The sequence below is a fragment of the Harpia harpyja genome, chromosome 2, assembly GCF_026419915.1.
Source record: "Harpia harpyja isolate bHarHar1 chromosome 2, bHarHar1 primary haplotype, whole genome shotgun sequence".
NCBI classification, from domain to species: domain Eukaryota; kingdom Metazoa; phylum Chordata; class Aves; order Accipitriformes; family Accipitridae; genus Harpia; species Harpia harpyja.
In genome coordinates, this window is record NC_068941.1 from 76,325,146 (window position 1) to 76,349,237 (window position 24,092).

General features: G+C 40.9%; 1 protein-coding gene across 5 annotated transcripts in view; it reads left to right on the top strand.

The window, feature by feature from the left end:
• The window catches only part of STK32B (serine/threonine kinase 32B), a 189,328-nt gene that overhangs the window by 116,883 nt on the left and 48,353 nt on the right, over positions 1–24,092 (top strand). For 4 of the 5 annotated variants that reach the window (XR_008234171.1, XM_052780495.1, XM_052780499.1 and 1 more), the window contains 2 exons: positions 6,046–6,083; positions 15,528–15,617. Coding sequence is in view for 4 of the 5 variants with exons in the window: in XM_052780495.1 (XP_052636455.1) it covers positions 6,046–6,083; positions 15,528–15,617 (128 nt within the window). In the remaining variant the exon portion in view is untranslated. The remainder of the gene's footprint in view (positions 1–6,045; positions 6,084–15,527; positions 15,618–24,092) is intronic. The other variant, XM_052780497.1, reaches the window with a different exon arrangement.

Here is a 24,092-nt window from a genome sequence, read left to right on the forward strand (position 1 = left end):
TTTTAGAAGCTCAAGAGAATGGAAATGTGATAATACATTAGATCCTGCTCTGAGCCAGCAAGGCAAAGAGTGAAATCTGTCAGATATAAAGTTGAAAGAATGTGCTTTGGATTTTTTGCTGATACGAAATAAAGGGTTAGGGGTTATTACACATGTGAATTCAGACCCATCCAGAGCTGTTATGACTGAAATATTTCCTCTGATAATATTAAAAAGCTGCTTGGACTGGCAAAGAACAGCTGTCCCTGTGTTGGAAACACATGAAATCTTTTGATGAAATAAGGAGAAAATACAGGCAAAGCAAAAAATCAGACATTTATACATGGCAGAAACCAAGCCTGTGGTGTTTGTATGTTTGCTGCAAAACAGGAAAGCAGAATAAAACAGATGGGAAGTGTTAGTTTTTTAGTTCTCACAGGTTTAAGGAAAAGCATAGATCTTGTGTTTGGCATTATTATTGATGTTTCAAAAAGGTGAAGGAAAGGCAGCATCTGTACTTGTTGTAGAAGTGCTTTCCTAAACCAGTTAGATTAACCTTAGCTGGAGGAACTCTAGTTCTGTTATTCACATCAATGGCTAGATCTTTGTTTAAGCCTCTGAAACATTTTTACACAATTATGTCTTGTAGTAATCAACTTGAGTTTAATTCTCAGTTGTATAAATAAAACCCTGTTTGTTTAGTTCACTTCAGTTTTGTGAAATACAAACCTTGCTTTCATGTTCCAAAAGCAAATAGAAAAATTCTATTGACCATCTAGAGACTATTTATTATTTGATATGTCTGCCACATCGCATCTTACATATCTTTTCTGTTAACTAAACAACCTTAATCTATTTGTTCTTTACTCTCAGGGTATTTTTTTGTTTAGCTTTCCCCAGATCTTTTCCTTTTTGACTGTTTTCTTTCAGATGCTATGAAATCAGGTAAGCCTAAGGACCTAGTTTTGTTTTAAATTACAGCATAACACCTTTTTTTCAATATTTTTCTGTAACCTACTTCGAATTAGTTATCAATGCGAAGTGGTAGTCAATGAACCAGCCATTACTTTTTTTCCTTCAGAAAACTAGGCAATTCATGGTTGACTTCACCAACCACACAACTTTCATTTCTAGATCAATGTTTCAAGTCCAGTCAATATCAGTAGAGATCAAAAGTTACAATGTCCTTGTTGCTAATTTGTAGCAGAACACATGAAACTTTTTTGGAGATTGTTCTGGATTTCAAGCTTTAGAGCAAATGGCATCATCACCTGTTTTTCAGTCTTCTTTTCTATGACTATTTGATCTACATAAGGGACACAAAAGCGTGACCTCTGGCAGGTTATTTATGGTCATTAATCCTGATGAGTAATTCAGATTCTCCCCTTCTGATGTATATGTATACTTTGTGCCTGTTCATTTTATCTGGCACTGGCAATAAAGTCACCTAGTTTTGCTCACTCTTACTGAGATTTCTTAGAGTCCTCTTCAGGTGAAATAATCTTCATTCTTTTACCACTTCACATAGCTAATAAATATTGTGTTGCACCTCTCCAGTGCTGAACTGCAGAACATTTCAATTTTAACCTCCTTTCATGCTGAAGATAAGCTATTTATTCCCACTATTTTCTTCATCAGCATTCAAGCCCCATGACAGAATTTAACATGTGGAAGCTCTGACTAGCTTCCAGCTGCAATGGACTATACCAAACACTCACTAAATTCCACATATACTGTCTTCTCCCAGGTCTCTTCAACCTTTCATGAACTTCCTTGTAGCCAAAAGGAGGGGGAATAAGAATGATGGACTGTACTTTCATCCTTCAGGGAGCTTTAGTTTGACATTTGTAGCTAAGGCAATTGAAGAAAGCTAGAAATAGTTTCACAGGCAATATCAACAAGTGGCAATTAAACTGCGATTTTTCCCATTTTTTTCTCATTTGTCCACACCTCTTGAGTTTCTTGGACCAGCTGTTATATTAGTTATGTCTGGTCCTGCCACTGAGCAAAGACTTTGAAGGTTTCTCTACTCCCATTTCTATGTTGGTCTAATTTTTCTGTGTATAAAGAGTTGGAGTAGCACCGGTACCGACTGAGAAAGTTGTGTTTATGAAATCAGTGTCAAGGACACTGCCATAGCTCTGCTGGTCATTGCTTGGTGAACAGTTAGAAGGCAGCCCAGGGCTCTTTTGAATCCAAACTGTAAGTTTGCTCCTTGCAAAAGTCCTGCAGTTTCTCTTATGAGCTGGTTCAAGATACTTGGATTATGAAATGAGTGTTTCAATTCATTCTCTTAGCTAGGGATATGCATAACAGGAAAACTCTGTTAAGGTGATGAATTTGACACCCTGTTGTTTGAACATGCTTGCTAAGGGGAAAAAATGTTTTCTGAAATATTGATGTGTAGTCAAAACAGAATTTCACATACTTAACATGTTTGAATTTAAACTGCTTAACTGAAGAGTTTTTATCTTTTAAACCCACCTTCCTATATAAATAGTGCTTTTACTGTTTAAATGAATTTAAATAGAGTATATATTTAAAGGAGTTAGCTGTCATTTGTGTAACAGATGCCAGAAGCCCTCCATTCTGAATATATCCAGTAACTTTAATTGCAATGCTCCTCAACCTGCCAAATCTTCCCCTTGACTGTGTTGAACCCTCCCTGTCCTGTACCTAGCAGGCAGTAGTCAGTGCAAGGGCAGAGCAGTGGCCTTGCTCCACTGCAGTCTTTGGAGATTTCATCAAGCTGCGTCCGGAGAAGAGAACTTTTAGTGCCACACTGTAAACTGGGGACAACCACATGATAGAGTGCTGCTGGGAGGCATGCTCTTCACAGTGACCCTGTGCTTTGCTTTCTCACTTGCCATGTGCATCTGTGCATCACGTGCTTCTCCAGGCATGTGATCCCACAACAGCAGCATCTTAAGAAACTTGTTCACCTTCTGGCTTAAGTTAGCCTATGAATTTTACTTGCTGTAAAAGCAGTTTAAAACAGACTGTTTTGAGATCTGAGGCACGGTTATGAGTCTATCAAGTTGCCTCAGGGACTGAGGGGTTGGGCTGCTCTGTGCAAGGCAATATAATCTGTTGTACCTCTCCCCAGCTACAGTCCTGCCCCTGAGCAAAATGAGCAAAGTTGGCAGAGCCCACGGGGAGGAAGATCCCTTAGGTAGGAAGGGCTTTATGGTCTGTGTGCATCTGTAGCAAGTATCAGCCGCTGCCTGAATTAGTCACAGAAAGATAAGCACAGATCTAATTTTACCACTCAACTTTCTGAACATTACAGATGCAACTGCATGAAGAATATATTTGATGATACATACAGCTGTCAAGTGGATTTGTCAATGTCTTTTCTGGTGGCAATAAAAACGTATAGTCTACTTAATGGTGCAATACCATAGCAGATATTCAGATTGTTTAAACCCATCTTTTTAAAACAAAGACAGAAAAGACATAGCCTTGTAATGAGCAATCCCTGGGTGCTGCATTATTATACACATGGCAGTAGCTCATAAAGCTGAATTTCTCCTTTTGATCACTTTTATTCTCAGTGAAGTACCAGTGATTGTGCCATTCCAATTCTTAATTTTTATTTCCTTAAACTGGGGAAAACAGTTTGGAGTGATGTTGAATGTATCACTGATTTTAGGAAGCCACAGAAAGGCCCTAATGTGCTTGGGTGTGACCCCCAATCTTTTTACCCACATGAGAACTGCAGAGTCAGATTGTGCTTGTTAAACTTTGTGAAGGCAAAGTTTTAAATATTTAATTCAACAGTCAAAACTATGACGTGCTTATTTCCATTGAAAGTCATCGCTTTATTTTCAAGTCATGGATCAACCACAAAGACTATTCAACATGAAATCATAATTCCAACTTTTATCAGAAAACAGTTATCAAAAACCAAAGAAAGACCATTACTGTTACTGTAACAATCATTTTGTTACTAGCAAATATATTTGATACCAGCTGAACAGTAGCTATTCCAAAAACTGTCTCATCAATTGAGAGATTAGATATAACATTACATATAAAAATGTATAGAATATCCTATGATAATTCAACCAAAGAGAAGTTTTATAATATAAGAAAAGATATTTAATCCTACAGTTCACCTGTAACTCACAACTTCACCCATATGAAATCAGGGGAAGGAGAAGATTTGATATGGTAAATGATATGACAAGTGACTACAGGGGAGAGGAAAGAGACAAGTCAGAGTTTGGAGGATTGTGGGTGACGGGCTCTAGAAGAGATTTCCCTTTATATTACACATATAACTAGAACTGCTGCTGAATCAGGCAATTATAGGTAGCCTGTAAGTTGTGCAGAAGAAATACAGTATTTCACACTGAAATATCGGTATAATTTTAAATTTCCATTCCAGATGGTAATTCATAGTGAGATCCTTTTCCTTGCACAGAGACGTATACATCCATTATTTCCAAATGTGCGGGGAATGATTCAAAGTAATTTCTTATTTATCCTACGTTTCCCCAGCTGCTGCTACACAAATTGTAAACATAATCTTAGTGTACTTCACAATTTCGTATGATTCTCAGGAAGGGCTAGAAAGCGTGGAATTCAGAATACTAAACTGTAAGCTTCCTTCTTTTGTCAATAAAGGTGTGGAGTTTGGGTGATGACTGAGCTCATATCATGCAAGCAATATACATATTATAATTGCTGTTGCTATCTTATTCCTGTATGATGTTTACTTCAGAAGTAATTCTCTAATTAAAAAAAAAAAAAAAAAAAAGTCTTCTGGTGTAACACATTATCCTTTTGCAACATTTCACTTTTTTCTTCATTCCACTTATGGGCACATTGGAAAAAACATCTTAGCGAAATCTAAATATGTATTAGTACGTATTTCAGTCAAGGTAGGATTTCCTGGGAAATTTTTAAATTGGAATAATCAAGCCATCCCTTGGCTGAAAGAAATTACACAGGTGGAAGTGTTTGGAGTTCATTTGCAGACTCATTCAACAGCTTATTTTGGCAGTTTAGAGTGCCTTCTCTTTTGAGATAAGTGGAAAATTCAGCCCAAGGGGCAAATGTTTTGCTCAGGGTGGACTGATGCATCTCCCACTCTGGCAATGCCACACCAAGAACACGGCTTTGAAACTGCATGAAGCACAAGCTGCCAGCGAAAAGGCAGTGCCACACAGCACTGCCGCATCACGCTCACCAAGCCGCAGGGTGAGCCAAACCAGGGACCGATCCAGGCTGGCAAAGGGAAGAGAGGAGTTTCCCCCAGAATAGGTCCGCACCATAAGCAATGATGCTGGACCAAGAAAGAGAGTAGGAATGCCCGACAGTGGTGGGATAAAGCTGTGTCCATCCCTCCTGACAGCAGCATGAACGTAGGTCAACAGAAAATTATCCTGAAAGTGCAGCTCTCTAGAGCAATGTTCTTCCCTTGTGCCAAGAACGGCAGAGTTGAGCTGATGTTTCAGGACATCATCATCTTCATCCTCCCTTATCCCCGCTCCTTTCCCCAGCATAGTACCTCCCATTACAGACAGCCAAGTGGGGATTTGGGAGCTAAAAAGAGAGCTGCTAGACTTACCCAATCAGCATAAGATAGCTAGCAGGACTGTACAATATATGAGTGATCATGCATGTGAGCATGGCAGATTAGTGGGGTCTGGCAGAAACAGTAGATCACCAATGTTTCCAATTAAATGATTTCTTGGGTCTGTCAAATGCGGAGTCCCTGAGGCAATCAGGCACCTACTAGATGCAAATCTTCCATCTCGTTGTTCCCGCTGCTATAAAGAATAAAGTACATAATCTTGAAAACCAAATCCATGTCAATGCTAACCATATGAAAACAAAACCACAAGAAATGGAAACATAGAGATCCTCTTTAGTATGCATGTTTTCTCAGGGCAGTAAAAAGATGTAGATAAAAATCATTTGCCTTTATCTATGATATGGTTTTCATTGGTTCTGTAATGACTTAAATGACTTGGCCCTCATACCCAGATGGGGAAAACTTTAAAATTGCAGGTTTTCTTTGGGTATGAAATGTAACGCATTCCGTTCCTTATTTTACAGGGACATCAAACCTGACAACATACTACTGGATGAGCATGGTAAGTGAATATTGACTGCTTTCTCTCAGATATCTCTAATTCTTGAGATCTCAGTGGCATGCTCATTACACGCTTTGTAAATCAGCCTCAGATGTTGGATTTCTACCTAAATCCGGACTTTCTCTGCAAAGGCCCTCTGTCCACCTTGTGGATTTTGTAATTTCCCCTTCTATTGCAAAAAAAATATGCTGATCTGACATTTGCAAGATGTCGTGGTTTAAGCCCAGTTGGCAGCTAAGCACCATGCGGCCACTCGCTCACTCTTCCCCAACGCGGTGGGGTGGGGAGGAGAATCGGAAGAAAAACATAAAACCTCATGGGTTGAGATAAGGACAGTTTAATAGGACAACACAAGGAGACAAGAAGTACTAATAACAATAATACTAATAAAAGAATGTATAAAGTGAGTGATGCACAATGCAATTGCTCACCACCCAGAACCTGATGCTCAGCCTGTTCCCAAGCCGCGATCCCTCCTCCCTCCGGCCAACTCCCCCAGTTATATACTGAGCATGATGTCCTATGGTATTAAATATCCCTTTGGCTAGTTCGGGTCAGCTGTCCTGGCTGTGCCCCCTCCCAGCTTCTTGTGAAAATTAACTCTATCCCAGCCAAACCCAGGACATAAGACCTGAAGAAGAAGGAATTTAATATGAATTGAGATCACCAGGAACACCTAATAAAAAGAAGTTAATATTTTATTAACAGGATTACTGTGAATCACCATAGTCCCTTTTTAGGGGCCTACCAGTAGAACAGTACCAAACACTTACTTTCTCTTTGAAAACTTCTGAAGGGCTAAGAAATTTCATATAGCAAATTATTTTTTCTGTAGGTATCTGAAATTACTTTCCTAAATTTAGATACGGAATTTGGAAATTTGCCTCTAAGTCTGCAAAGTTTTTACTTCTCTACATGTAGTTCTAGCTTAAATAGCGTAAAAAAGACTAGACAACATAATCAGCTTTGAACTTTCAGTACTATTTCCATGATCTCAAACAAAAAAAGGTGTGGTATGAAAAAAAAAGCAGCTGATTTCTTTAAACTTAAATTTTATACATATATGCTGTCTATGAAGTATTTCGCTAAAATCTCATGTACCTTTTTGCAACTATTCATAGGAAGAACATGAGAAAATACAGGTAAAGAAGTCATTAACCTTGTATCAGCACAGAAATATGTACAGAAGGAAATGGAAAAATGGAAATGGAAAAAGGAGATGGGTGTTTGCTACTGTGGGAAAGTCTTGTTGTGCTTTGTTCACCTCAGAAATTGATTAAAAGCAGTTAATCTTTGTGAAAATATAAACTTGAAATCATGCCAATGTTACCATTACCTTTCAAAATCCATTGCAGCGCTGCTGGGTATACAAGTTAAAGTTGATTAAAGAGGTAACATTGCAAACAGCTGGAGTTTGTCCCTGGGAATATGGAAACCAATAAAGCTAAATAATGCTGGAGTTTTAAACCACCTAGAGCTTCAGGAATTTAATGTTTCAGACCCATAAGTGTTAATGTTCCCTAGATACTAGTATCAGCAAATAAGCATGAAATAGAAATCTCTTGTCTTTAAGTCCTGCGTGAATTAAAGATGTCAAAGGCAACATGAAATGACTATGAGTGTGTTAAATCTCTGATTGACAGCCTTTGAAGTACGGTTGCCCTTATCTCTCCTTGCCCTTCATCAAGGCCAACTACCGCACAAAATCAGCCTCTTGCAAGAGCTCTCCTGTGGGGGCTCAAGTATTGCGGAGAAGCTTCATCAGAGTGAGTGATATGCTGCAAAATGAGGGGGTTTTTTGGTGATTATGGGCTGTTCAGCAACAAAATTATCCGTAGCCAGCTTGGAAATTTTGGGATGGATAGCCCCTTTTCTGCAAAGCAGCAGAATACTGCTCTCTCATAGCACACCTGCAGACAAGTGGTGAAACAACCATGCTTCTCCACACTCACAGATAGGCCTTGGTCAGCAGAATTAATCAGCTCATGGATCCTTGGTTCACAGACTGTTATGTGGTTGGGAGATGTAATTCTCTCAACCTGGATAAAGGTCAACACACTTTAACTCACTAAATGAGGTGACATCAGTAGGACAGGTGTCTGTACTGTGCTTGTCACCACAGGCTTCTTTTACAGGAAACTGAAAGACATAGGTGCACTTTAGATCATCTGATCTATTTTGGATGTCTGCACCATACACCAATACCTATTTGTCTTTGGTGACTAATACTTAGAATTTTTGAGTAAAGATATAGCTATCCACCTTATAGACGTACGTTTTGCGAGATGAATGCTATCCTTGAAGTCCATAAAAGCTTTAAGTTGCAACATAGTAACATAATTTTTATGGAATCATCAGATCTCACTTAACAGAAGAATGTGCTGAATATATGCAACATAAATATGCTAGGCTGTAGAGGAAGCATAACAAATTCACCTAACATGAGTCAAACCAGGTGCACAGGAAGGAACTTTATTTTAGCCTGCGGCCTCTAAGATGGCACAGCAGTTTCCTATACACTTGACTTTACCCTTAGGTCTTCCTTACAGTTCATTAAACAAACTGTGCTTACACACAGTATTATGGAATTGGATATGCACAACGTTTAGGACTGAGAGTTTGTCTCAGTGAGTTAGATTTCTCTGACCTCACTGAAGAAACCTATTTTGGCTAAAGTCAAAGTGTAGTGTTACGCCATTCACATTGCCTTACATCTTCAAGCAATTAAACTGACTGACTTTCATAACATATACCAAGATTACAGATATTTCTGCTCATTAAAACTAGTTTCACTACAATTTATCTGTACGGCTTAGGGAACATACCTCAGGAATACAGAAGTAGTGAAAACAGGAGATTTTTCTTAACCCATAAGAATGTTCAATCTAATTCACAAAGAAAAAAAACACAAAAAATGTATACAATATATTCAAAATCATTCTGGCAGAGGAAGCCTGAATTTTCCCATATACTTTTCAGCAAAGCCATATCTCAACACTGCTGAGCACAGGTGCTGATGCATCAGTGGAAATAAATGTTTAATGATCATGAGAAGCATAATGCTACATGAGAATGGGGTAATCAGCTGCTTAAAATAGTGTTCAGTCCCTACCAGAAGATGATTGCCTGGTCTCCTGGAGAGATTCTTCTTCCCATAGAGGAGTCTCCTCTGAGGAGAGAAAGTAGGAATAGTTTCAGGGTTCGCTCTCTGAACCAGAATCAGACTCTCTAAGGAAATCAATGCTGTCCATAAAACTCTTTTGTTATGTTTCCCTCTTACCTTTCCCAGAAAGCTCTTCCTCTTATGACTAACACTAATCTCTAAATTTAGTAGCAGTGCTCTGTTCTGCTAACATGCATCTGAAACAGAATTATACCAGTGATAGCTGAAGGGACTACCTGATGGTTCAGGAGAGCTATTATTATTGTACTGCACAGAGAAAAGCATTATAGAATTCTCTTAATAACAGTGTTCTGCTTCCTCTACTATTCCTGTCATTTTAATGGTTTAGAACAATATAACTGAAGTGATGGCATTTAGAACTGAAAGCTGGCAAGTCTGGTCGCGTTGTATTTTTTTCTGAAATATCAAAGAAATTAAAAATGTCTTTAAATCTTCCCATGATCTATTAGCTATGATGTCTGAAGAGATGTCAAATGCCTAAAATGCAGAAAAACAAGCAGTGGCAACCAGATTAGTACATTGCATTTTTTCAGAGATGATAACATTATTTCTATAGCTATTCAGTAGCACCATTGATATTAACATTTCTGGTCGTTCTGCAGAAATTATGAGGCTCTACTTTGGCATCCAGGTTTTGCATCGTGCAGAGTGACCACACCATTATTACACTCTACAGGAAATTTGCAAGGGTTTGATTTCCTCTCAGGCAAGTTTTTCAGGACATCATTTCATAAGACCCAGCAAGGCCCCTGCTTGATTTACCGAGGAAGAACTCCCTGCTGGCTCAGACCCAAGACCTTGGCCAGTATTCTGTCACAACCAGTGGCAAGAACAGATACTATTCATGGAGCGTGCCCTTTGCCACTTGGTCATCAAATGCTTCAGTGCTTCCTATTACCCACAATTTTTGTATTAGGATATTAGAGTATCTCTGTAGATTCCCTTTAGAATATGGATGAATCTTTGTTAGTGAGTTTGTGTACTGCCTCTCTGAAGCTGCTGCTGATACTGGCCTCTACAACCTCCTGGAGTAACGAGTTGTAGAAGTTCACCATCCTTCATGAAAGAAAAGCGTTTTCTTTTACGTGTTTTGAAACATTCTTATTTCAAAAAAACATCTTCTACTTCTAGAATCGCAGGATTAGGTGAATAATAGCTTACAGTCACAATCTTCATGAAATTCAAAAACTCCTTCAGCACTCTCTTGTCAGCTGAAGAGCCTCAGTCTTTTAAATTTCTCCTTATAAAGCACTGCTCCGGTCCTTTTGCGCCTCTCTCTTGCTAGTGTTACAGATATGCAGGCTTTCAGTTTCAGAGCAGAAGAGCAACCAGATTGGATCAAAGACCCATCTAGCTGAGTTTCTTATCTCAAAGAGTCTCCAAAAAGTGAATGACAGAGCAGGATATAAAATGAGACAAGTTTTTGTGGTTCTTCCCCCACATACTCACCCAACCTCCAGCCTTTCGTGACTGAGGCATTTCCTGAGCTGGGTATGGTTTCCACACATTTAATAACTTTCAGTGGCCATTTCCATGGTCTTTTGTGGTGCTTCCTTGAGTGGAGGGAACTTTTAGCAACCTTAACATCTTGTGGCAAAGCGGTCCTTAGCTTAAACACTGGTTATGTGAAGACTCGCTACCTGTTTGTTCTTTTTGAAGGTACTACCTTCAATACTAATTGCACTGAATGTTTCCTACTACTCATCTTGGAACTGTTGCCTGGTAGTTCTCTGTACTAAAATCATATTTTATTAGGTTTTGGGAGGTTTTTAGACTGGATTTTTGCATATGTTAGTGATAATTTTACTCAGTAATCATTTCTCTTATGAGATAGCAAGGCACATTTAAGCTGGCATTCATCTGTGCCTTATTATATATGATTATATTGTTTTATGATCATCAAAGCTTTCCTTAAAACTGTATCTCCTTGAGAATCTCAGCTCTCATTTGAAAACTAACAGCAAAATTGAAAGATGCAGCCAATGAGCAATCTTGGTCTTAAAACCAGAAGTAGCATGAAAAAAACCACCCATAAATTCAGTATTTTGAACCCCAATACTAACTTCTGAACAACAGAACTGCCAACATCCTTACTGTGTGGTGATGTCTGGGAGACATAAAGTCTCCACTAAAGATGTACCTGGTGTGTCTGCACTAGGGCTGGTCCTTATCATACCCACAGACAATTTTCAGGGACTGTATCTCATTTAACCCTCTGATGTTGATGAACAAGATGAATGTTCTCAGCATAATTCATCTACCCCTGAAGCTATCTTCAATTTGAAAATAAATTTGAAACTTTTACATGCCTACGTGGCCATTAAACAGCCTGCCCTTTTGAAAGGCACAGCCTCACTGAACTCATCTATAGCAGTACAATAAGGTTTCTAACAATCTTGCTGATGATAAGTGGCAGACTGCCAAGTCATGCCAAGTTCACGTGGATACGAGCTTATGCTCTTGCACATTGTACAGATGAACCGAGAGAGAGGCTTTTTAAATTGTTCATAGGGCTTGACCTTCTGAGGCCAAACGAGATCTGAATTTGCTCCAAAATGTTACTGTGCTGAGATTTCCCATCAGCCCTGATGCACACTGATTCAGTGGCATTAACTCCAGTCTGGTATTTCTCCTCTCTGCCCTCACAATCACTCCTTTGGTTTCAGACTCTGAGAAATTCAATGAGGCTTGAAGTCATGTACATTTTCTTCTGCTAAATGTTAGTCAGCCAGCCTCAGCCACCTTTCAGGACTTGTTTTAACTGTCATTATGATTTGTTCAAAAATTAAATAATAGTCCAAACAAAGATCATTTGCTGTTTACCTCAGATACCAGGATTTCAGGCCATGTGGAAAAGTGAGGCATAAAAGCCACACAGCACTTCCGAAGTACATGCATAAAGCTTCTCAAAGTCATACACTGTGCTGTAGGTATTAACTTACAAATTTTCTGTGTTAAAGTCTTAACTGGAAGCTGGCTGGATGAATGCAGTTTTTGAAACAATTTCCACTGAGATACTTTCTGCCTGCAATGTACATGTTGGCATATGCGAAATCTGTGCAGTCTAGGATGATTTGAAAAAGCCACTCTGCAGAGAGCCAGAGGAATGTGGTCATTTGCCTTTTCTTCTCTTTTCTCCACTATCATCTTATTATCATATGGGGTGATGCAGCCATGGGGATTAAGCAACGTGTTTTTTCCCTGTGATACTTCAATTTAGTTAGTTACTGCTGAATCTGTTGTGCACTGTTCTGCTTCACAGCTCTTAAAAGCTAAACCCAAGTGTCACTGACGTACTGCTTAGCTCAGTATTGTACCTGACACCTGAGAAGGGAGCCAGGGCACAGACTCGGTTCTGACATTTAGTTGTTCACAATAATATCCAGAAAGGGAGGGCAAGTACAAGGTGTGAAGCTCAGATGGGAAAAAGTTCCCATGAATTTTGGAAACAGTATGAAGTAGCTAGTATCCCAGCATATTTGCTGCAGTAATAGCAACAGTTCCTTTTCCTATATGCAAGAGTTGCAGTAAAAAGATGTCTTAGAGGCTGATTAGAAAGACTTCTATAGAGAATAGGGGTCTAACTGTCTCTTGAAATATTCACACCAGGAATGAAAAACTTAAAAAAAAACCCAAACAAAACAAGCCATTAGGCTTAGAAGAGTTGAAACGATTCAGTGGTGTGCACAGGCAGGTAGAGCTCTGCTTTGACATCCCTCCAGTCCTCCTCTGCTGCCGACAGGCATGGGGGTTCACTCCCCACCTGACTCAATCCCGGACACAGCCTCTCTCCATGCCCCCAGCTCCCACCAGCTCCCTGCAGCAGCATAGCCATCCGCCTCCCTATGGGATACCTTGCTTTCCCTCCAGAGCTGGTTAGCAGGCCTCTAAGCAACAGGCAAAGGCTGCTTGCAGGCAGCCCATGGGCCATGGGGGGGGCCTGTGATGGGGAAAAGCAAAGGTGGAGTTTTTCCAGCAGTACAGACATGGATCTGCTGTGCCCTGCTACATGTACAGGAGCTGCCTGTTGCAGCAGGATGCTATGCAGAACCTAGCTTCCCAATCCATCCCTTACCTTGCAGAAAGGTATTTTTAACAAAACACATCAACCAGTGTATATGCAACACTTCATGTGTGCTATTTTGGTTTTGTTAAATGAAAAAATATCTAATAAAAGGGATAGAAAACAATGCACTGCAGGAAAGGCAATTTTCATTGCAAATCAACTGTTCGGATCAGTCTGAATGGATATTATGCGATAGGTGTTTTGCAACAGGCTATCATGCTGGCACTCTAATAAGGAGCATCACTTACAATGCTGTAATTTAAATGACAGAACTTTATATTTATCTGTCAAAAAAAGAGAAAATATTAGTCTGCCGAGATCCTTGCAGCTTTTCATTCTACAGTGTACATGGACTTGCTTAAAACTACTGCCATGATATGACTGTATGTAGTTCAGTTATCATTTTCAAGAAGCCTTTTGCCATGGTACTTTATTATTGCAGAACTAAACTGCAAACATGCTATGCTCCAGCCACCGGGAAGGAGGAATACCGCCTTGAAACCTGACAGCAGGCTGGGCTGTAAACACTAATTCTTGTTATGCCAGCCTAACATCTCCCACCCCTCATAAAGTGATCGCTTTCATCTGCTCACAGCTTTTATCTGCTGTGTGCAGATGTCTTCCTGGGCTGGGTGACTTAGGAAGAAAGTGTCGATAAAATGTAAGCAGTTTTTTTGAGAAAAATGCAGAAAGCATGCAAACCATTTCATTGAAAACTTCTACAATGTCTCCCATTTGGAGAAAAAGCTTTAAGTTTAGCAGTGGGATGTGCCTTCTTCCTTCTTCCCTTCAAAACCAGCTCAGATCTGGCCAAATTAGGGGCCTCGGAGAATTTCAGTTCACACATGCATAGCTGCAGACCTGTTAGAGGTTGGCAGTTAAATTTCCTGTGGACTTTGAGCTGGATCTAGGTTAGACTGTCAGAGCAGCATAATCTTTTGTTGAGACTGCTGTTCCTCCATCAAACACCACAGTAACGTTCAACATCAGTCATTTGTTACACTCTTTTCATCTTTGGCAGCAAACATGATAACAACGTCCCTTGCTTAATAACTGCATCGTGCCCAAAGCCTGCTCCATTCTGCGGACTGAATGATGTTGAGATCTTGATCAAAAAAAAAAAAAAAAAAAAATCACAGGAACCTGTCACTCAAGACTCTAGTTCAACACATGATGTATTAATCCTCATCTGAGTGCAGGGCTAAGCCAGGGAAAGGAGTACCTTTCCCTATACTCTGTCCTCCGCAATGGCATTGCCAGATATAATCACAGCAAGCATAATATCTGCATCACTTCACAATACAAAACTAGTCCTTAAGGGGAGATGCAAAACCTAACAGCAGACTTATCAAATTAAAAGTCTGCAGTTTTTCAGGCTGGATTTATATTCAGTTTACCTCCTTACTGGCAAGCCAGGATTAACAACTATCACTTCACCGTGGTGGAGCAATTTAACCTATGCTCATCGTAAACTACCCCAGGAAAAAAGTAATGACAGCAGGTTTGGGCCATCCAGCCTGATTAGTTCAGTTTAAATCAGCTGTCTGGCTGGTCAGGCAGCAAGTCCCTAGGCTGTCTTCTGTCACTTATCTTTCATCTTGCAACCCGCTGTCAAATGAGTAATCATTTGGGACCTGCTGCTGTTACATACAGACTCTTCTGCTACCGTGGATTTAATTTTCTAGTTATTGTACAATAAAGATACCCTTTTTCTTCTCGACTCCCTTTTTGCCCTGAGGAGACTCAGAAAAAGCCACGCTGATGGTAACCTGAAGTGGATGAGATAGCAGACAGGTGTCACAAGTACCTGAGATTGTGAGGGATGGCTCTAGCTGGAGATAGGGAGAGGGAGATTTCACGCATAGCTTCATGTGCTACTCCTGCATGTTACTGCTCTGAGAAGACAGTTACTGTCCTTAATGTTCATGGCAGGAAAAGGTTCAGGGATGACCACCAAAAAAAGTCCAGCACTGTGAGCAGATAGTGGATGCAGCCACACAAGAAAAGTATTCCGTCACTTTGCTGCCAATATGATTTTTCTAGTTATGAGTAACATTTAATATTAAGTTTCTATGAATTGTTATGAATCCTTCCAATTTAATTTCTTTCCATTATCACTTAAATGTTAAACAAAGGGAGGAATATTTTTATTATGTGCTATTTTAACTCCTGTTTTTACTTTGTGTAATTGCAGGACATGTTCATATCACTGACTTTAACATCGCAACCATAGTGAAAGGCTCAGAAAAAGCTTCTTCTATGGCTGGCACAAAACCCTATATGGGTAAGTTTTCAGGACCATTTAAAAAATTTAAGAAAAGTTACACATTAAGGTTGACTAATGGTATATTGAAAGGATTTTAAGTTGTAAAGGCATACAATAAATGGGATCAACTTATTTTTTTGACAGTTTATATGTGTTAGCAATGGAAAACATTGGAGATGGAGGGATTGGGCGGGAGCTTGGTCTCTACACTGCTTCTAGTCACGTTCTGTTTGGTTTTGTGAAGCAAATTCAAGAGAATTTAAATTGTGTTACTTCCTGCAACTGCCCACATCTGGAGACAATACATGATTATATTTGCACCACTGTGGCTATGATCTAGCAGAGAACATGTAATGTCAATTTAAAGGTATTTAGGCACATCCTTAATTGCTTTGCTATGCCAAGTTCCTCAAAAATGTGCCTGTTTAAAATTATAGAGTTCTATGTAACTAACCACTTAAGTGCTTGCCCTGTGGCTTTTAGGGGCATTTTATGTTTTAGTTATGTATTTCTAAATGCATACATAGATTGAAGTCTGGGAGAGCAAAATTCAGTTCACCTGTCCTCAAGTGTCTAAAAGTTAAGTATCTTGGCTAAGTTAATAATTCAAACTTTCCCTAGAGCAGAAAGACGGAAGGCATCTCCTGAAGGTCATTTGTCCCACCAATGTTAGGCTATAGCTCCGTGACTAAGAACATGCGTGGTTTGTCTTATTTGTGGCTTCCTACACATCTGCTGTTTTAATTCTCTCTGTATACGGAATTGTCGTTGCCTGAAGAGATGACTAGCTTATGACGAAACATACTTGGGTTCTGGAAAGCATACTAAGAGATACGTGTGTCTCTAAGAGACTTTCTCTAGCAGACATGCTCAGAACACTTCTAACACAGTGGTAAAATATTGGCAAACAATCATATTCTGAAAATGTTATTTGGGGAACCAAAGACCACTGCATTACCACACTTCTGCATATTAGCATAGGAGTAAAAGCATGTGCCCGAGAAATAGGAATTAACATGTTTTTCAGAGCACAAAGAGCACCGTAGCAACCTGCACGTGAAGCAGGCAGGCATCTCCAGGGTGCTTCTGTACCAGCTATGAGACTGTGTCAGAGCAGTCCCAGGCACTGGAGCAGAGTCCTATTTTCAGATATGATGTGATTTTGTCATGAATCAACAGTTAGCAGGGGCTGTGGTCTATTGCCCCTGAGCAGCTTGTGCATAGCTGTCCTGTTTTGGCAGTTAATAGGATACAATAGCATGTGTGTGGCCACACTGTGCCGCTTGGGCTCAGGACCAGTGCACCTACCTGATGCTGGTTAGCTTATTCTTATAAATGTGCTCAAAACAGACCAAGAAACATTTTATGTAGTCCTGACTCATGCATTTAAGTTATGCAGAGGAATGAGGTTTTAGATTAAAATTTTCTCAGCGTTTTGTATTGGTTAGCTTTAGCTGGGTGTCTAGTTCAGTGTCTCTACTTAGATGAGATGGCCAACACTGCACAGGCATGGGATATAGAGCACTAGGAGATCTAGTCTGCGTACGGAGCTTCCCCTCTGGGCTGGTACCCCAGTGTTTGATATTGCACCACAGGTTCCCTATTCATTGTAGTGAAAAGAGAGGGGAAGGGATGCTGCAACCTCACTTACACCAACACCTTTAGTTTAAAAAGAACTTGCTTGAGCATTTTTGTCAATATGTGGTACGTTTATTTATGAAAAAAACAACAAACAACAACCACAAAACAACAAAAACTCAGGAAAAAAGCATTCTTTTGTCTACAAGTAATTTGGCCTCCCCTCAACACATACAGACAAATAGCTGTACAACTGACATGTGAAACTAATTGCATTCACAGAAGTGCCGTTCTGAAATGCTAAATGACTGAAATGTTAAAAGACTCCAACATTTTTTATATGGTAGTTTTGCATTTCTGTGAGAAGCTTATTTCTCAGAGCTCACACATTCTGCTTAAATAGCTACTTAGAATCTTCTAGTAGCCATTGTCATTAGATGTGCAAATTCTTATTACACAGTTTATTCAAAAAAACCCTTGAAGAACAGCCATTTTTCAGGAGCTCAAACAAGTTCAGAATAGACATTTTCCATATTTAATTGTGATGATGACAGCAGACATACCAATAGAGTCTTTTCTGACATTTAATTTGGGAGTCAATTAAATAACTGTTTTGATGGCCTTACATTTTTAATCTTGAAGCAGTTGCACAGTTATTACATTAGAAAGCATAATTATTATGAAAGCAGGAAAAAGCTGAACACTTGCTTAGGGGAGAGTTAACTTTTAGCATTTTTCTGTCATAGTCTGAATGTGTGTAATGAAGAGATCATCTGGCAGCTAACGATCAGAAGCAGATTAGTTAAAACAGCTGTATAAAAATGTATGTGAGTATTCTTCAAATATTTTACTGAGAGTTAACAGGAAACTTAGTGTCCTTTGGAGCATCTTTCAGACCATCTGCACACATTGGTGGACCACCACCTTCTTCGTTCATTAGTGGTCTCTATTGGCAGGCTTTTCTCACAGGAAAAAAACTAGCTTTTAACAACAGAAAGCACAAAAATCTGTAGCAAGTGCTAAGTACCGTGATTTGGTATTTTAAGGTTAAAATTATGAAAAATGGTCCCATCCTTTTGGAATTCCACCCATCCATCCCCACGAGGAGGAGTAACTTGTTCTTTGTGTAGCTGACATTTGCCGAGAAATGGTACAAGGAAGGAAATGCTGAGATTCATCTTAGAAAACATCTATTTATTCTTCATCTAATGCAGAAATGCTAAAGTCCAGTCCACGCTGCTTAAACTCACTTATGTCCCTTTCCACGGTATTCTCCATTTGCTAGAAAATGCTGAAGTCCTTGTATTTAGTAGGAAGATACTAATCGCCAGGATAGATTATGTCCTTTTATAGCCTTATTGTTTTGTAATCGCTCCTCAGCTTAACATCATGGCAAATAATTTCTCTACCCTAAGTCTGGAGTGCCATAGACATCGGAGACTTTTTGCCTTCCCAGGGAGCTAAATGAGCTCCTAGAGGGTTCCTGTGAGAGCCCAAGCTGACCCACGGAAGGAGGTAAACTATAGACCTGGAACAGGGGGAAGATGGGAGATGGGGACAAGAATTTACCTTTGCATGCTAATGAACTGTTGTCTTGGTTCACCTCAGCTCATGGAGCTGTCCTGCCCCTGAAGCCTCCTCCCCACACATCAGCTCTCCCTCATATCCAACAACCTCATAAGAAGAAGAAACAGTACAAGAAAAATGCTCTTTCCCTTTATGAAAAGACTACGGACCATCCACCAGCTTACCTTCTCTCCAGTGCACCTTCCTCACCTCTGGGAAATGCAAAAATACTGCAAAAGCCACAAGCGCTGTCTTTGCTACTCAGAAAGAGTCAAAAGAGTCATCCTTGCATTTATTTGGAGCTGTAAGAAGGCAGGAAAGCTTTTAGAGCTGTAAAAATCCTCTGTTTCAGGTGAAAAGTGATGGGTGAGGATTCTCTGTGGCACAGCTTGGGTAGCAAAGCTTCAGCAAACCTCAAATATTAAGTTTGACAGATAGGGCCAGACACTCATTGGTGCTGCTTTTTCTTCTAAGATTTCACTTCCTTTCCTCTTTTATTTTACACATTTAATTTTATGAAGAATCATAACTTCAGTGAAATGCTACAAAGACTTTTCAGTTGCAGTGCTCAAATTAAGAAAGTTTTGGGGTTGTTCCTGACAGTTATTTAAGTCCGTATGATTTCTGTCTTTATGGCTATATCAAAGCCTTTCCATGTTGCTTCACCTAAGCCATTTAGACAGTGAGACAAAAAGAACTGGGAAGGTCGGATTTATGGTTGGTAATAGGTTTTCATTACCAGGAATTTAAACCACACTTTAACAAGACAAAATCACCTTCAAGCAAGGTACTTGCTGAGCACCAGAACCAAGGAAACTTAGTGGTTCCTGTAAGACATGCCTTACGCTACGCTGGTTTTCATGACGGTGAAGGTATGGAGGTTTATAAAGGCTTACTCCCATGTGGATCCTGTTACGTTTATTCAGATACGAAGGCTCCCTCCAGCCTTTCCCTTAATAGAGATACTTACAGGATTTCTCACTTCTTCCTATGGCCAATTTAAGGAAATAAACAGAAAAATGTTGTTTCTAAAGCCTTCATTCCTATTTGAAATCTGATTGAAATAGGCTGAGAAATTGCTGGGGAGCGATTTGCTCACATGCAGCATGACTGCATAAAACTGGTATCCAGGAAAAAACGCTGTGAATTGATACTGTGTTGTAAAAACGCACTAGCTGTTCTGATTAAGATACCTATCTTGCAATGCTAAACATGGTGTGAGTCAGCTCCTGCAGCCTTTGCTTAATCCCACTTCACATTAGCCTTTTTGTCCCTAAGTCTTTCTCAGCCTGAAATTTTCCTTGCCTATTTCCCTACTTATTAAACGGTTATGCAGAATGCAATGTATCTGAACCTGAACATTTCTTCAGAAACCCTGGTAATGTCTTTGCGTTCCCCCTTCCCAGCTGATTCATTCAGACAAGTGAAATACCTGCCACACATAGGCAACAAAAACATGAACAACAGTGAATCTGAAAGGAACGAGGCCAACAGCCTGGTGAGAAAAGCTACTTCCAGCTGCTTCTGCAGTTTTACTTCTCAAAGCCATTGGCCTGAAATACCGAAGTGAAATCAACTTTTTAGTGTTCGGTGGTCTTCAGAGTTTCTGTCTCGTACTGTTCAGACAGCTGCAGCTGTGAAATACAGTGTGTGCCTGAGGCTGGTTTAGGGAACTTGTGTGTCACCCGTGCCTGATTTTATCATTACAAATTCACTGCTCAAACTTTCTGCAGCACCTGTGATTGAGGGTGTTGTCAAAGGCTTTATTGTAGGAATAGCCCTTTGAATACTCATAGGTTTTCAGGCTGTCATCCCATGCCGGCAAAGAATGCAAAATATCCTTTGAGACCCAGCCGACTTTTGGCAGGCATGCCTGCTGCCAACAAACGAACAGGAGCATTTGTGGGGGAGCCCCCTCCGCTCTGCATTGGGATGTGGACCAGGAAAGCCAGCGCGGGGCAGGACAGGGTCCCTGGCCGCAGCCTGTGCCTGGGATATTCAGCTGTGGCTCTTTCATCCTGCAGAGGGCTATTCAATAGGCCTCTTGTGTTTAAAGAAAGCGTGCCTTTGCCTGGCTGGAAGCACCTGTACAAGTGTTTGTCATTTTCAACACTGTTCCATCTTTATGAGTGAAAAAAAAGAGATGTTTCTTATATCAGCCCCTCATACAGGCTGCAAGAAATATGCTTGTCAGAGAATGTGCTCTGTGCTGGGCACCCATTTGCAGTAATGGCCCTCTCCCCCTGCAACAGGTTGGTCAGCTACTAAACAAAATGTTAAATACTAAAATATAGCTAGAAAACATTACAGATATTGCCTTTTGTTTATTCCTCATTCTGGCATAATTTAGATGTATTTGAGTCCTATGGCACATGCTTTTTACTCACTGAAATGTTTCCTTTTTGAATGATCAATTTCTATACATCTGTATATTATTTGTGAGTGTTGCAAAGACTTTCCATTCACAGGTTATAAATTTGGGGGGTTTAGGTTTTGTTTGGGTATTTTTTCTATTTCTTGTGGTAGGAGGGTTAGGGGAGTTAGGTAGAGGCTTCATGGTTTTCTTCAGCAGAGGCTGAAGCTATCTAAATAATGCATCGTGACTTTACTTCAAATCAAACCAATAAAATACATTTTACAATATCAATACACCTGAGAAAAATCCAAAGCCAATAAAATCAGCTGTAAATTACATGAAATGTTTCAGCTACCCCCTTCCTATCCTACAGGCTTGTTATCTCAGATTTTCACAGCTGCTTTCATAGGTTGCTGTCACGGTGAAGAATGGCTGTACGCCTGTGATTACCGGAGGAGTGTGGATTTACAGAGGTCCACTGAACTTCTAAAATGTATGAGTCATCCATATTCATTAATTAATACTGTGTGGGAATACTATTGGAGTCAGAGGAAAGCTAGTGGATGTCCCAATATCAACCTTACAGGCAAAGTAAAAATATCCTGTAGGGTTAAATTTGTTCCTGAGGTAGTTACAATATGGCAGGGGCAAATTTGGAGTTGAGTTTTCAAAGGTGTTCAGCCTTGGTTTTCCTTGCACTCATACGAAACAGTGCTCTGAAATTAAATAGTGTTTTGCAGCTCATTGCTTTTTGCAACTTGTTGCTTTTTGAGTGCAGTTAAGGCAGTGTTTAGTTTTTTAAAAATCCCACCCTTTTCCTACCGAGGGTTTGACTGCCCATCTACAGAGTTTCACTGGTGATGTCGCTACTTGCCCTTTTGATCCCAGGGAAATATCACGATGCCAGGATGAGCTGGGAGGCTTCTGTTTGTTCTGATAAGCAAGAACCGAGTGTGGACGTGTGAGGCTTTGAGGTGCTGAAATAAATACTCACCGTACTGATGGGGTTTTCAGCTTGCACTAGGAGCACTGCATCTGAGGGGATTAAGCACTGAGCTGTGAGTGGGTATTCAGGTTTTGGTTCTGCTCTGACATTTTCCTGGTCAACAGGGGAGGTCCCAGAGGACTGGAGGCTTGCCAATGTGACTCCCATTTATAAGAAGGGTCGGAGGGAGGATCCGGGGAACTACAGGCCTGTCAGCCTGACCTCGGTACCGGGGAAGATTATGGAACGGTTTGTTTTGAAAGCACTCACATGGCAACTCCAGGATAAGAGGGGGATCAGGCCCAGTCAGCATGGGTTTACGAAAGGCAGGTCCTGCTTGACCAACCTGATCTCCTACGACCAGGTGACCCGCCTAGTGGATGAGGGAAAGGCTGTCGATGTTATTTTCCTAGACTTCAGCAAGGCCTTTGACACTGTCTCTCATGGCATACTCCTTGAGAAGCTGGCGTCTCGTGGCCTGGATAAGTGCACTATTCACTGGGTGAAAAACTGGCTGGATGGCCGAGCCCAGAGGGTTGTGGTGAATGGGGTGAAGTCCAGTTGGCGGCAGGTCACAAGTGGTGTTCCCCAGGGCTCGGTGTTGGGGCCAGTTCTGTTTAATATCTTTATGGATGATTTGGATGAGGGGATTGAGTGCACCCTCAGCAAGTTTGCAGACGACACCAAGTTGGGAGGCAGGGTCGATCTGCTTGAGGGTAGGGAGGCTCTACAAAGAGATCTGGACAGGCTGGATCGATGGGCTGAGGCCAACTGTATGAAGTTCAAGAAGGCCAAGTGCTGGGTCCTGCACTTCAGTCACGGCAACCCCATGCAGCGCTACAGGCGTGGGGAAGAGTGGCTGGAAAGCTGCCTGGCAGAGAAAGACCTGGGGGTGCTGGTTGACAGCCGGCTGAATAGGAGCCAGCAGTGTGCCCAGGTGGCCAAGAAGGCCAATCGCATCCTGGCCTGTATCAGGAACAGTGTGGCCAGCAGGAGCAGGGAGGTGGTTGTTCCCCTCTACTCGGCACTGGTGAGGCCGCACCTCAAGTACTGTGTTCAGTTTTGGGCCCCTCACTACAGGAAAGACATTAAGCTGCTGGAGCGTGTCCAGAGAAGGGCAACCAAGTTGGTGAGGGGCCTTGAGCACAAGTCTGATGAGGAGCGGCTGAGGGATCTGGGGTTGTTCAGTCTAGAAAAGAGGCGTCTGAGGGGAGACCTTATTGCTCTCTACACCTACCTGAAAGGGGGTTGTAGTGAGGTGGGTGTTGGTCTCTTCTGTCAGGTGGCTGGAGATAGGACAAGAGGAAATGGCCTCAAGTTGAGGCAAGGGAGGTTTAGGTTAGATATTAGGAAAAATTTTTTTTACTGAGAGGGTTGTCAAACATTGGAATGGGCTGCCCAGGGAAGTGGTTGATTCACCATCCCTGGAGGTATTAAAAAAGCGAGTGGACAGGGTACTCCAGGGCATGGTTTAGTGGGCATGGTTAATGGTTGGACTCAATGATCTTGAAGGTCTTTTCCAACCGAAATGATTCTATGATTCTGTGATTAACAAGTAAGTAGGCACACAAGCAGCTGAAAAACCTCAGGAGATCAGGCAAGAAGTTACTGTCTCCAGCTGCTTTTCACCTCTCTCTGCTTTCTGACCTGCTACCATCCTTTGAGATCTTCCAGCAAAAACTGCTAATATAATCGCTTTTTTGACTATTTCAGTCAAAAAAACCCCACACTGAGTTCAAGTGGTAGTTTGGTTTGGGCTTTTGTTTGTTTGTTTGTTTTGAACCTGCCTGAAAGGGCCTGATCTGATGTGGAGCTCTGCAGGCAGACCTGAGGGGGAAGAGACCTCCAGCCGCGGTGGCGGACAGGGCAGCAAGCAGGGACTTCCAGCAAGCCAGCCGGGCTTTCTGCCCCCTCGATAACTCCCCTTCTTCGGTCAAGCCACACAACTCCCCCAGGTTTTTGCATGCATAAACTGATGCAAAGACATTTGCTAACCTGGTAGGAGTAT